This window comes from Priapulus caudatus, unplaced genomic scaffold (assembly GCF_000485595.1).
Source record: "Priapulus caudatus unplaced genomic scaffold, Priapulus_caudatus-5.0.1 Scaffold1206, whole genome shotgun sequence".
NCBI lineage: Eukaryota > Metazoa > Priapulida > Priapulimorpha > Priapulimorphida > Priapulidae > Priapulus > Priapulus caudatus.
Window position 1 is genome coordinate 15179 of NW_014578267.1, and position 13992 is coordinate 29170.

At 49.6% G+C, this 13992-nt stretch overlaps 2 protein-coding genes across 2 annotated transcripts in view; one reads left to right on the top strand and one right to left on the bottom strand.

The window, feature by feature from the left end:
* LOC106815811 overlaps positions 1-2057 on the bottom strand; it is a 3726-nt gene extending 1669 nt beyond the window's left edge. Inside the window, exons 1-4 of the mRNA XM_014820322.1 lie at positions 1715-2057; positions 1185-1388; positions 693-829; positions 127-287 (exon numbers count right to left, since the gene is read on the bottom strand). Coding sequence (XP_014675808.1) covers positions 127-287; positions 693-829; positions 1185-1388; positions 1715-1943 — 731 coding nt within the window. The 5' untranslated portion in view covers positions 1944-2057. The remainder of the gene's footprint in view (positions 1-126; positions 288-692; positions 830-1184; positions 1389-1714) is intronic.
* Positions 1311-13992, top strand: part of LOC106815810 (eukaryotic translation initiation factor 3 subunit A-like) — a 28197-nt gene continuing 15515 nt past the window's right edge. The window contains exons 1-4 of the mRNA XM_014820321.1: positions 1311-1323; positions 2873-3055; positions 3642-3832; positions 4033-4190. Of these exons, the coding sequence (XP_014675807.1) occupies positions 3007-3055; positions 3642-3832; positions 4033-4190 (398 nt within the window). The 5' untranslated portion in view covers positions 1311-1323; positions 2873-3006. The remainder of the gene's footprint in view (positions 1324-2872; positions 3056-3641; positions 3833-4032; positions 4191-13992) is intronic.

Here is a 13992-nt window from a genome sequence, read left to right on the forward strand (position 1 = left end):
GTCTAACATGTGCAGTTTCAGCAACAAATATACTCATGCAAGGATCAGCAATATTTATATTGATTACACAAAACACTACAATGAGATCAGCTTCGTAATGGACAACACCGAGTCGACCACACTTACCATTTCTTGATTCTGCGAGGAGTGAGCTTGCTCTTAGCAACCATGCTATCGGTAAGGTAGAAGAGAAGTGTTGCTATGCCAACCACGTACAACATGGCGCACAGCTTGTAGTTTGTTTCGCTGTCGAGCAGGCTGACGTGAAAGCGCGTAGATATCTCCCGCTGAAATAACACCGCAGCCGACACGTAAAGCAAGCTATCGTTCAAAGACCGAGAACAGATTGCCACTAACAAACCACATTTACGGCAAGCAAAAGTGAAATATAGACACACTCGCTAAATCCAGAGACTAACCTAAGCTAAAACTAAACCGAAAGCACAATTCTGAACTCATAAACCACAATAACATCAAGCGAAAGTGAAATAGACATGCTCGTTAAATTAAGAGTTAAACCAATGCCAAAATTAAACCGAAAGCACGATTCTAAACTTCGAGGCCCGCACGAAAGTCCGCGGAACATTACCAAAAACTTTCTGACACGTAAGAACAAGGTTTCTACTTTCATTTTACGAACATTAAACCGCTGAAAGCAGAAGACGGAAGCCTCGGCCATGTTTGGAATATACCAGAAGTTTCCGGTAGTCCTCGTGCCAGGCCAGGACGCTAGTGGAGAAGTCAGCATCGTCGATCGTCGAAATCTCATGCTGCTCGTGAAATCCTCTGACGACGCTAAGATAGTGCTGAAGACTGGCCAGCGCTTGCCCTGGAAAGGGACATGCAATATCTGTGACATCTGTCATGAGTCACGTATCATATAAGATATATGACGTCTGGCACGAGTCCATCTGTCCATGTCAAAACTCTACCCATCGCTGTACATAAGAAAGACACAACGTGATATCTCTGTGGCACGATACGAGTTGTTTCACATTCAATACGGTTGCAAATCAATTGTTACTTCAAACACGTTTTTTCTCTAAAGAAAATGATAGTTAGTAAGCAATCTATCACCAATCTTGACAAACGTAAAACGAGTTCCGCACGTCATCATCCGAAATTTTAATTATGTTAACGTACGATCCCCAATTACAAACTGTACAGTAAGAATCTTCTCTCACCATGCAGCCAGAAGAATAACTTGTACGTGACAAGGGCTAGACTGACGCTACCGACTGCGAGCTGCAGCGCCTCATAGCGCGTGAGCCTCATGGCGTCCATCTCAGGCCAGATGCTGACACCCCCGCCAACGCAGAGTGAGTCGGTCCTCTCACGGGCCACAGAGTGCTTCTTCAGGAGAACTTCTCTCTTCGTTCGCACAACAGCTACGGGATAAATAAATAAATAAATAAATATATATATATATATATATTTATACATATAAATAAAAAAAAAAAGAAGAAAAAGTGAGAAAGTGAGAGAGAGAGACAAACACAGAGAGAAATTGCCATCCTTTACTGCCACACGCTGCATATAGTAATTCATTCTCATAATCAGTAGTATATATACACTACTGTTTGAATTCAAGTGCAAAAGACCAAAACGTCTCAAAGATCACCTACACAACCGCTCTCTAGCAACTTCGGCAACGGAAGAATGAAATTTTTTTCACCCTCCCCACCACCGACCCGCGCGCTCGTGACCCACCCACCCGGCGTGTTTCGTAGCTTTTCCAGCGTGGGGCTGACTTTCGGATTGCAGTTCTCCTTGCTGGGGCCGCCGCCGTTGTCCGCCCCGTTGGCAGGTGGCGCCAGCCGACACTTTAGATTCTGCATCAACTCGATCTGCATGGGCGTGAGAGCCGGACGGCGCGCCGGCGTAGCGGGGAACGGTCGCGGGGCCGCGGCCGAACGACGCGTCAACCGCCCGGGAGTTTCCATGGCAACCGGGCGACCCGCGTTCTTGCTAGATGTGACTAGAGACTGAGTGTTGGAGGCTGTGCGACTTTTTGGGTAAGATCAGCCTATAAAGCATCCGACAAAACACGATCGCTTTTCAGATTAATGTGTGGAGTTAATGACTGTGTGGATTAATCTGTGACTATTAGTATTATGTGTCATAATGTGATGTGTTACTTCAACGGACACAGAACAGGACACAGAACACGTGACGTAAACACAGAACACAGACACAGACATAGAACACGTAAGATTACATGACGTACTGTACACAGTTCAAACAGTGTATACATAAAGTGTAGTATGACTATGACTATGAGTATGACTGAGATGAGTATGATGATGATGAGTATGATGAGTATGATGATGAGTATGACTTTGAGTATGACTCACGTCTGTCGGTCTGAGCTTGAGTTGAGGGAACGAATAACAATCCAAAATAACAGTTTAAACATTATCAATAATATTTTCCAGATAATGACGTTAATGTATACAATTAAACTTGAGTCTGGCATAAATAGCAGTGTGTAATTTTACTCCAAATTACAATCCTAAAAATCAAAGCTAAAAATAAGTGTTTACTTTTCAAACCTACCACCAAAACATATGCTGCCACCTGTCGCTAAATTATTTAACTGTGTCTTATGGGGTCCCAGATACCAAAACGTCGAATTTATCGTGGTTGCAGTTAATTTATCTAATTACACAGACTATAATATAAGGCGAATGCATGATTGATTTACCTAAAAATTTAAAATTGATTTAAAGATTAAACTGAATGTCTAAATGCTTATTGGAATATTGCAGCAAAAAAGTATGCCCTAAATAGCAAGTTTTACTTTTAGATGGGCATCGCAGTTGTTTCAACTTTGTGAGTACACGTTATGCAGCAATAAGGGGATCGTCTACAGTCAATGCGCTCGTCACCCGTGTGCTGTCGCCATATTGTTGAGAAAGCATTTGGCATGTCGACCAATTTTGTCTAAATGTTTTTAGTGTATAACACGTAAAGTACAATTAAACTGAACTCGTAAGACCAGGAAAGATGCCGTTGTACTTTCAACGACCGGAAAATGCTCTTAAAAGAGCGAATGGTATGATATATTTGCTTAAATCTTCTTGCATATGTTTCAGTCAAATGAAACTCGTGTCTCGCAGACGAAGTAGGCCTACCCTAATCTGCTAATCATGCAGCCGTCTTTTTAAGGACATATCGTTTGTGATCATTGCTACCATAATCAACAAAACCCACAGTCCTATTAGTTGTAGAGGTAAACCGATTGAAATTTTTAGCAATGACAATCTATAGGTAGGTTGCATTACCGAGTTTGTTGGAGGTCAACAAGTGGAGTAGTTTATCAACTTTGATTCTAGCTCTAGTACTAGTACTAGTAGTAGTACTACTACTAGAGCCCTGCGGCAGTCAATGTACGCGGGCTATATAGTACTAGAGCTACTTTGATTCTATCTTGAACTTAATCAAGTACGTAGGTGGTGTGCAGAATCTAACACCCTACCCGGGTACCCCCATTGAATTTAGACCCAATCCTAGTTTAGCATGTTTACGAAAATGTTGGATGTCCCAAACCAGCATTTTATCCCGCGGGCTTTTTGTATTTGTTTTCTATAAAAACGAAAAACAGTCCCATTTCATTCTCGCTCACGACTCTGTCTTTACAGAGTTCATCGATGTGGGCAAGAAGCAGCGTGCGTTGGACGCCCTCTACGATGTCATCAAGAGCAAGAAGCATCGGACGTGGCAGAAGATCCACGAGCCGATCATGGAGAAATACCTTGAGCTGTGCGTCGAACTCAAGAAGAGTCACATCGCCAAGGAAGGCCTGTACCAGTACAAGATCATCTGCCAACAGGTGGGGGCTCTTCCACGAGAAAAAAAGTTTTCCGACGTAGAAATATCGGCCCAGTCCTAGTTTAGTGCCTCCCGGATTAGTTTCGCTCATATGCGAACTATACATATCCACCGGGGACCCAAACTCTTCCTGTTGCCATGCTCTTTATGATTCGCACGTAAATCTTTGCAACTTCAGGTGGGTAAATTGCTTGATTACAGGTGAATGTGAAGTCGTTGGAGGATGTGGTCAGAGGTTACCTGAAGCTGGCGGAGGACAAGACGGAGGAGGCGCGTAATGAGTCTCAGGCGATCGCCGGCGACACAAACTGGGTCAGCGACTTGGTCGACGATCTAGACAACCTGCAGACGCCCGAGAGGTGAGCCGTGCACGCGTGCGAGTGTGCATGCGGCAGTGAGCGTAATATACTGCTATGGCTGCTGCTGGTGCTGGTGGTGGTGGTGGTGCTGCTGCTGCTGGTGATGGTGGTGCTGGTGATGGTGCTGCTGCTGGCGGCGGTGCTGCTGCTGCTGCTGCTGCTGCTGCTGCTGCTGCTGCTGCTGGTGGTGGTGCTGATGCTGCTGCTGCTGCTGCTGCTGCTGATGATGATGATGATGATGATGATGATGGTGATGATATTGCTAGTTCCCCGAGTACTGCCGGAAACTAGCTCTCACGTTACCAACTACTATTAGCCCGCGATCGCTGCCCGGCAGGCCATGCGTCGCACCTCTGCAGGCCTGCGCGCTTGTCCACTGCGCAAGCGACCCACGGGCTTATATCTTTCTTCTCCGTGACGTACTGAGCTATGCCGGAACGTACCCTTGGTAACGTCAAGGTTATCGAAGGCGTACCCTGTCCTATTTGATATCGTTAGGGTTAATGATTAGGTTAGGGAGTTAGGATTCAAGTGTTAGGTTCGAGTTAGGGAGTAGGCGAGGCGACCACTAGACTCGTTTAGTGGATAGCGCGAGGTACGGTCCGGCATATTAGATATATAGTAACCAGGGTAGTTCCGTGCAGTACTCGAGACTAGCCGCCTCTCACGCGTTACTGTATCGCGGGGATTTTCTTGAGCTAATAATCTAACGCAACATTACCGGACGTGGAAAACGCTACAGACAGCGTAACCCTCTTTTCATGATAACATTTCATTGTGTGTTTACCCATGAAAATGAAAAATTACAATTTAGCAGGGTTCACATTTTATATTTTCTATATTATAACTACGCGGGTAACGCCGCTGCGCGGCAAAATCGTGCTACTAATTCATATCTAACTAATAAATGGGCACACTCATAGTGAACATTTGGGTATAAAATAACGACAAGTAAATTGCGACAACAATAATCAATATTTAGCAACATCATTCTAACTAATATAAATAACAGGAAGTGTAATCACACCTGAGTAAGGACAGACTGAAACCCGGCTAAAATCCCAATTAGTATCCTAGTCTACCTAGGATTTATTGTGTATACCCTCGGATAAACTTGAGTCAAGTCCGCCTCTAATCATTAAACGTATCCGTCGTCTAAAGCGTTGGTACTCAAACAAAAATACAATCGGAGATATCGGTCTAGAACGTTACCAATGGGGTTTATGCCAATTTACATCGCCTGTGATGATCAGTGAATCTGCCGAAATCATAAAGTGCAATGCTTTGATAAGCCCTCTTATCCGCTAAGAATGCATCAACATAGAAAGAACTAGCGAGTTTGCTAGGATTTCGAATAAGTTAAACACCCTTGTGTTATTATAGGCCATGTCGTAATGACAGTAATACATGTATAACATTACTTGTTAAGAACAATAAAATGATAAAAATACTAAACATGTGGAAATTTTTTATTCTAAGTAAAAGTATCCAATAACACCCACGTCGTGTTTAACTTTTCCGAAATCCCATAGCAAAACCTCGCTAGTTCTTGCATGTTTGCAATTTGCCCTTAGCGATAGAGGCTCTTCAATAGAGATGCCTTACGTTTTCGGTTCCTGATGCTCACAACGATGTAAATTGATAAAACCACATTGTACGTTAGACCGATATCTCCGATTGTCATTTTTGTGAGACCAACGATTAGACACGGAGTAACGTTTGAATGATAAGGCAAGACTTGAGCTCAAGTTATCGAGGTAACACAATCAAATTCTAGGTATGACTAAGCTTAACTAAATGTCATTTGCGGTTTCAGTCCTGTCTGTACTCCGTTTTGATACACTCCCGATAATAACATGGAAAAAAACTGTTACGATGACATTATTCAATGAACAGCCACTAACCAACTAAGAACCCGACATAATAGCAATATCAAAGCTAATAATACATAGAGTGTACAAGAAGTAAAGGGATTAAAAAAGTTGCTATTTCACGAGCAACATTATCTACTCTTGGTCTTGCGAGTCTATAATAATCTTCATGTATTGCATTAAGCACAGAATTCTTTTGCTCTCTAAAACGAGCAGGGACTCAAGCTTTGTCAACTCTCGCTAGGCGAGATATCGCTCGCTGTCTCTTCCCACCTCTCTCCTCGTCCTCTCTCTCATGCTGCGTCTCTCTCTCCTCTCGTTGCTCTGTCTCGTCTCTCTCTCTCTGTCTCTCTCCCTCATCCCCTCCCTCTCTCTCTCTCTCTCTGTCTCTCTCGCCCCTCCCCCCTCTATCTCTTTCTGTCTCCTCTCCTCAGCCCCATCCCTCCTCTCTCTCTCTCTGTCGTGCTCGTTCCGCCCTCCCCCTCCCTCTCTTTCTCACGACGCAGCGTCGTTGTGCTTGGCCAGGCTTGCAACCATCGATCTCTCCGGGATCGTGGAATACGGGTCGCGAAGTCGTGCAAGACCGCAGAAGTTTTATGGCGCGAAAACCGTCGATCGTCTGGTACACTTGCGAAGAAACCGTGCCGGGCGAAAAGAAACACGACGGCCGTACAAGAACAGCCTCCTAAACTGAAGCGTTAAGATTGCACACGGTACTCTGGCTGGCAGGTCTGTCCTGTCAGAGGTCTAATGACTAATGACATGGAGCTAAGAGGGAGCTAACGGAGGGGACAGGACGAGCGTACTAGGCTTGAGATCTCCATGATGGCCGATCGTCCAGTTGTGCAGCGCGACCGACATACTGCTGGAGTCGTCTCCATCTTCTGACGGTCTTAATGACTGCTACGACAGAGGAGGAGCTAACGAGGGATACTAAACGGAGGTGAGGCTTAACGAGGGGCAGCGACGGAAGCGTACTGCTTGTAGCATAAGCTCTCACGATGGAGAATGTCGTGCAGCGCAGCGACGACATAATGGTATCTGCTGGAGGTCCGTCTCGCCTGCAGACCGTCTAATGCCTACTGACAGGGAGGCTAAACGAGGAAGCTAACGAGGGTAGCCTAACGAGGGAAGTAGACGAGCGTACCCTGGCTTGGAGTCAGTCCTCATGATGGCGATGTCATGTCAGCGCGACGACGTACTGCTGTGAGTCCGTCTCATCCAGACGTCTAATGACTAACGACAGCGGAGCTAATCGAGGGAAGCTACACGTGAGGCCGAGCTAAATGAGGGGAGCGGATCGAGCGTACCTGCTTGAGCATCTCATCGATGGCGATGTCATGCCAGCGGCGACGACGGTACTGCTGGAGGTTCCGGTCTTCATCCCGACGTCTAATGAGCTAACGACAGGGAGCTAGATTGAAGGGAAAGTAGAACCGAGGCCGTACCTTGCTTGAGCAGCTCATGAGGCGATGTCGTGGGCAGCGCGACGGACGTACTGCTGGAGTCCGTGCATCATCCGACGTTCTAATGACAGCGAGCTAACGAGGGGAGCTAACAGAGAAAGGTGATGTTGAGCGAGTACCTGCTTGAGCATCTCAGATGGCGATGTGCGTGCAGTCGCAACGAGTACTGCTGACTAATAGCAGCGAGCTAACGAGGCGAAGCTAACTGAAGGATAGCTAACGACTCCAGCGAGGGGGACGGCCGACGTACTGCATTGAGCAGTCTCATGATGGCGATGTCGTGGCAGACCGTCAACGACGGCTAACTGCTGACTTAATGACAGCGAGCTTAACGAGGGAACGCTAAGAGGGGTAGCTAAACCGAGGAAAGGTGATGAGGCGTACCTGTCTTGAGCGATTCTCATGATGTGCGATGTCGTGCAGCGCAACGGACGTACTTGCTGACTAATGACAGCGAGCTATCACGAGGGAAGCTCACCGAGGGAGCTAACGAGGGAGCGGATGTAAGCGTACCTGCTGTGAGCAGTCTCATTATGCGATGTCCGTGCAGCGCAGACGACGTAGCCTGCTGGCAGGTCCGTCTCATCGCGACGTCTAAATGATAACGACAGGAGCTAACGTACGAGGAAGTCTAACCGAGGCGAGCTAAGAGGGGTAGCGGATCGAGCTGTACCATGCTTGAAAACCCCCTCTCAGGAATGGCGATGTCGTTGCAGCGCGACGACATACTGCCTGGAAGGTTCCGTCAAATCCTCAGACGTCTTAACTGACTAACGACAGGGAGCTAAACGAGGGGAAGCTAACGGAGGGGAGCTAATGAGGGGAGCGGAGGAGCGGTACGCTGCTTGAGCAGTCGTCAGATGGAGATGTCGTGCAGCGCGCCGACGTATCTGCTGCATGTTGCTCATCTGACCGTCTAAGACGTAATGACATGGAGCTAACGAGGGGAGATAACGAGGGAAGCGGACGAGGCCGCTTACCTGGTTGAGGCAGTCTCTGATGCGATTGTCGTGCAGGCCGGACGACATACTGCTGGAGGTCCGTCTCCTCGCAACGTCTAATGATCTAACGGACAGGGAGTGCTAACGAAGGAAGCTATACGAGGGAGCTAACTGAGGGAGGGCGGACGAGGTAACCTGCTTGAGCAGTTCTCCCCTGATGGCGATGTCATCGTCAGCGCGAGCGGATAACTCGTAACTGCTGAGGGCTCCGTCTCCTCGCAACGTCTAATGACTAACGACAGGGAGGCCTAACGAGGGAAGCTAAACGAAGGGAGCTAACGAGGGAGCGGACAGCGTACCTGCTAGAGGCAGTCGTCATGAGTGGCGATGTCGTGCAAGCGCTGACGACGTACTGCTGTGAGGTCTCCGTCTCCTCCTCCAATCGTCTCCCGACGTAAGAGCCAGGGCAGCTGCGAGAACGCGGTCGCACAGGCTTCAAGCGGGCTGAGATACTTCTCAGCCTCCGTTCCAGCGTACAGGCTGCCTCGAGCTGCGTGCGGCGACAAACTGCACCACGTTGTAGCTTCACGCTGTGGGGAGGCGAGAGAGAAAGCGAGAGTGAGACAATGTTTGCAGCAGACATTGACCCCACAACAGCATTGTGACCTAAAACGGACTTTAAGTTATTTGCAACAGACTGCGAGCGAAAGACAGAAAGATTCGTGCAGGTGAGATCTCCCTCACCTACTACCTGAAACGGCACTATCACTTACTACACCTGGAGGCGAGCGAGTCACGTCAGGTAAATACACGGGAGCGTATGAGCGATTCGCGCTTAACAACCTCCCGAAATCGCCCAGTGAGGCTCAAAATAGCGCCCGTAAAAAATTTTACATGACAGCTATTTTTTCCACGAACAGCTTTTGAAAATAGACGCCGAAAGAAAAAAATTGTTATTTTTCTCACCTGCCGCTCGTCGGTCCGCGTCTACATCACCAAAGGTCTTGATGAGTCCGGCGCGAGTCGCGGGCTGGGCAGGTCGACAAGTGCCGCAAGCTTGCGTTGCTTCTCCAGGCTGCTGCTGTCTCCAGAGTCCAGACACTTGCCGACGAGGTTCTGGCACGGTGGGATGGGGATCGCGAGCGTGCAGAGGCACACCGCTTGCTAGCCATCCTGTGTACAAGCAATCACACACATCACCTCTCCTCCACCCTCTCCGCTCTCTCCTCCCCTCCTCCTCTCTTCCCTCATCCCGCTGATCGTCTATACAACAGTTCTTTACGGAGGGTTTCTGACACGGTGGGATGGGATCCGGCGAGCACAAGTGGCACCAAGCAAGCACCCTGCCTAGCCATCGCTGCGTACAAGCAATCAGCACATGTCACGTCTGCCTCCTTCTCCCTCTCCTCCCTCTGGCCTACTCCTCCTCCTCCTCCCTACCCTCCGCCGCTAACGCCTATACAACGTTCTTGAGTCGAGGTTTCTGACCCGGTGGGATGGATCGCGAGCGGGGCAGAGGCAGCACCCTCTAGCGGCATCGCTGCAATGGTACAAGCAATCATCACATGGTCACCTCTCCTCGCTTCTCCCCCCTCCCTCCCTCCTCCCTCTCCTCCTCCTGCCTTCCCTCTGCGCTCCCCCTCAGCCTCTATACAAAGTATCTTGACGCGAGTTTTTCTGACACGGTGGATGGGGATCTGCGATGCGTTGGCAAGTCAGCATCCTGCTTAGTCCATCTCTGCGTACATAGGGCAATCACACACATTACCTCTCCTCCTTCTCCCCCTCCTCCCTCCTCCCTCTCCTCCTCCTCCTCCCTCTCCTCCCCCTACCTCTATACAACAGATCTTACGCGAGGTTTCTGACACGGTGGGATGGGGATCGCGAGCGTGGCAAGCAGCACCCTGCTAGCCATCCTGCGTACAAGCAATCACACATGTCACAGTCTGCCTCCACCCTCCTGCTGCCTCATCCTCGCTCCTCTCCTCGCTCTCTCCCCCTAACCTGCTATCAACAGTTCTTACGCGAGGTTTCTGACACGGCGGGATGGGGATCTGCGAGCCCGCCCGGCCAAGCAGGCAGCCTGCTAAGCCATCCTGCTGTACAAGCAACGCGCGATGTCGCACGTCTCCGCCCTCCTCCACCCTCCTCTGCCCCATCCTCCTCCTCTGACTATGCCTATACAACAGTTCTTACGCAAGGTTTCTGACACGGCGGGATGGGGATCGCGAGCGTGGCAAGCAGCGCCCTGCTAGCCATCCTGCATGTACAAGCAATGCACACACATCACCTCTCCCCACCGCTCTCTGCTCATCTCCATCCTCTTCCTCCTCCGCCGCCCTCACGTCTATACAACAGGTCTTAGCGAAGGTTTCTGACATGGTGCATGGGGATCGCGAGCCGTGCAGTCAGCACCCTGCTAGCCATCCTGCGTACAAGCAATCACACACAGGTCATGTCACCCTCGCCTCATCCGCCTCTCCCTACATCTGTACAACAGAATTCTCCCAAGGCCTCTAATGCTTAAGTCATGCCCGACATGTATTCTAAGATTAAGCTAATTTGTAACATCCCATAAATCGCCTCGCATGCCTCCTCTTCTTCTGGTCGTGCCGTCTCCCTATTGTCCCCTGCTTCCTCCTCCTCCTGCTCCGTCCCCTTGCTCTTTTCCCCACTGCTTCCCTCTCATTCACCTCTTAGCTCCTCTTGGGTGAGCATCTTCCTCTGTTCCCTCTCACTTATTATCCCCTGCTCCCCGCCTCCTTATCCTCCTCTCTACCTCTTCGCCACTCCTTTCTCTCTCACCACACCTCTTCACCTCGCCTGCCTCCTCCTGCCCCCTACTCTCTTCACCAGCCTTCCCTCTCACCCACCTCTTTAGCTCCTCCTGGGTGAGTGTCTTCTTCTGGTCCCTCTCCCCTATTATCCCCTGCTCCCCCTCCTCATCCTCCTCCCCTACCTTCTCTCCTCTTCTCTCCACCACTCCTTCCCTCTCACTCATCTCTTCACCGCCTCCTCCTGCCCCCCTACTCTCTCCACCACTCCTTCCCTCTCACTCATCTCTTCACCACCTCCTCCTGCCCCCCTACTCTCTCCACCACCCTGTCCCTCGTCACCGCACCTCCGTTCACCGCCTCCCTCTTCTGCCGCGCCGCTACTCTCTGCCCACCACCCATTCCATTCCTCTCACGCGACCAGCGTCTCTTCAACCACTCCTCGCTCGCCCCCCTTCTCCTCTCCACCACTCTTCCCTCTCGACTTCCACTCTCTCTCACCGCTGCTCTCGCTGCCCCACTTTCTCTCTCCAGCCACTCCCTTACATCTCAACTCCTGCTCTCACACGCCGGTCCATCCTGCCCCCCTCTATCTCTCTCTCCACCACTCCTTCCCCTCACTCATCTCTTTCACCGCCTCCTCTGCCCCCCTACTCTCTCCACCACTCCTGCCCTCTCACCCACCTCTTCACCGCCTCTCTCTGCCCACCCTACTCTCGTGCCACTACCTCCATGCCCTCTCACCCACCTCTTCACCACCTCCTCCTGCCCCCCTACTCTCTCCACCACTCCTGCCCTCTCACCCACCTCTTCAGCTCCTCCTGAGTAAGTGTCTTCTTCTGGTCGCGGAACAGATGGAATAGCTTGTGCCAGGTGCACGCGTGGAACAGGTGGTTGCTAGCCTTCCAGAAGACGAGGCCCAGCTTCTGGTAGTAGTTGGCCATCAGCTGCGGCTTCGGCTGCTTCTTCGACAGTGTCATCAGGTCGTGGACGTCCTCGACGGCCTTGAAGGCTTCCTGAAGCCAAACAGACGATCAGGGTCGATATGTGCATGAGCGATAGGGTGCGTGGTGGTGGCCGAAGCGCTGGACTGTACCCCACACACAACACGACCAAAACAAACATGCATCGCACTAACGCACTCACCGCACGCATTGCACACACACACACCGGCACATCACAACACACACACACACACACACAGGGTTTCAGCACACAGCAGCACACACACATACACTCAGCAGAACAGCACACACAAACAAACACGCACGCAACGCCCACAATATCACATACACACCACAAATCCCACCCAAAAAAAAAAAATAACACCAGACCACTAGCAAACGCCGCCAACATGGCACGCACCGCCACGCACGAGACACACACACAGCACAACATACCCCACCCACACACACCCACACCGCACAACCACGCATGCAACCTCATGCACGCACGCATACATAGCACGCACTGCATGCACGGACGACACAATCATCCTCACCACCAACACCAGCACATACACACAACACAAACAACCAGCCAGCACACCACCGAACCCACACACATGAGCGCACCTGCAACCCTGCCACAGCTCCATGTTGATTGGGCGATGTCTAGCTGGACGAGGCGAGTCTCCATGTTCAAATGGCTCTGCTCTGCTTGCCGTGTCTCGGGTTATTCAGAGTTGATCGGCAGTCTGCTAGATCGGCTGGTGGCTTGTGGATGTACTCAGGTGGGTGCGCAGGCTGCAAACACACGCGACGCGTTACGCTAGCAATGACGACGACGCACGACAGAGCTAAGCTACACCACGACACACGTTCGCTACGACAACAGCGCGCGTTACGTAAGCTACGACCTATAGAGACGTTTACATTTTTCTTAAAAGCGTTTCCAATACCAAGTACTGGCTAAAAGAAAGGCTGTACTTTCAAATCTAATTAACCTAGAGGCGAGTTAAGAAAGACAGATATGAAACGTGCTAAACAAACTGCATAGCGTGCAAATATCCATCAGACATAACTTTAATTATATTTTTTAATGTTTTATTAATTAATCCAAAATAATCAAAACAACAATTAAAAAAATTTTTTTATAATCTTATTAAATTTTAAACAAAAAATCAATTAGCAATAATCAATCATTCCGAATCGAGACCTCCTTCCGACCCCGCCGCTTCCCCGCCCTCTTACGTTTCTCGGCAGCAGCTTGGCGGAACTCACGTTCTTGGCGGTTGTACTTTCTGGCAGAAGCGGAAGCCGTGCTGCGCGGAGTGTCGTGGTAGAGCCGCTCGACGCGAGAGTTGTTTCGCAGCAGCTCGAGGCACTGCCGGTACGACTCCCACAGGAACTTCACCCATGGCGTGAGCACGAGCCGGTCCGTGCGGTCCTTGTAGTCCTCCCCGCTTACAGCGCTCAGCAGCAGGCTGGTAATCATCATTATTATAACGCAGTTATTTATTCACTGAACTACTATTATTATTACTAGTAGTAATAGTCGTGCTACTGACTGCGTAGCATGCAGTTATTATTATATAATCATTATCATTGAAACTGTTATCTATTATTATCCATATAATAATAGTATCTATTTTTATTATTATTATAATTTTTGTTGTTGTTGTTGTTATTATTATTATTAATACTTGTAGTAACAGAGGTGGTGTAATTGATAGCAGAAATAGTAGTGGGTTGCTACACCGACCACCACCTACCCACCACCACCACACCAGCACGCACCGCACCAGGCAG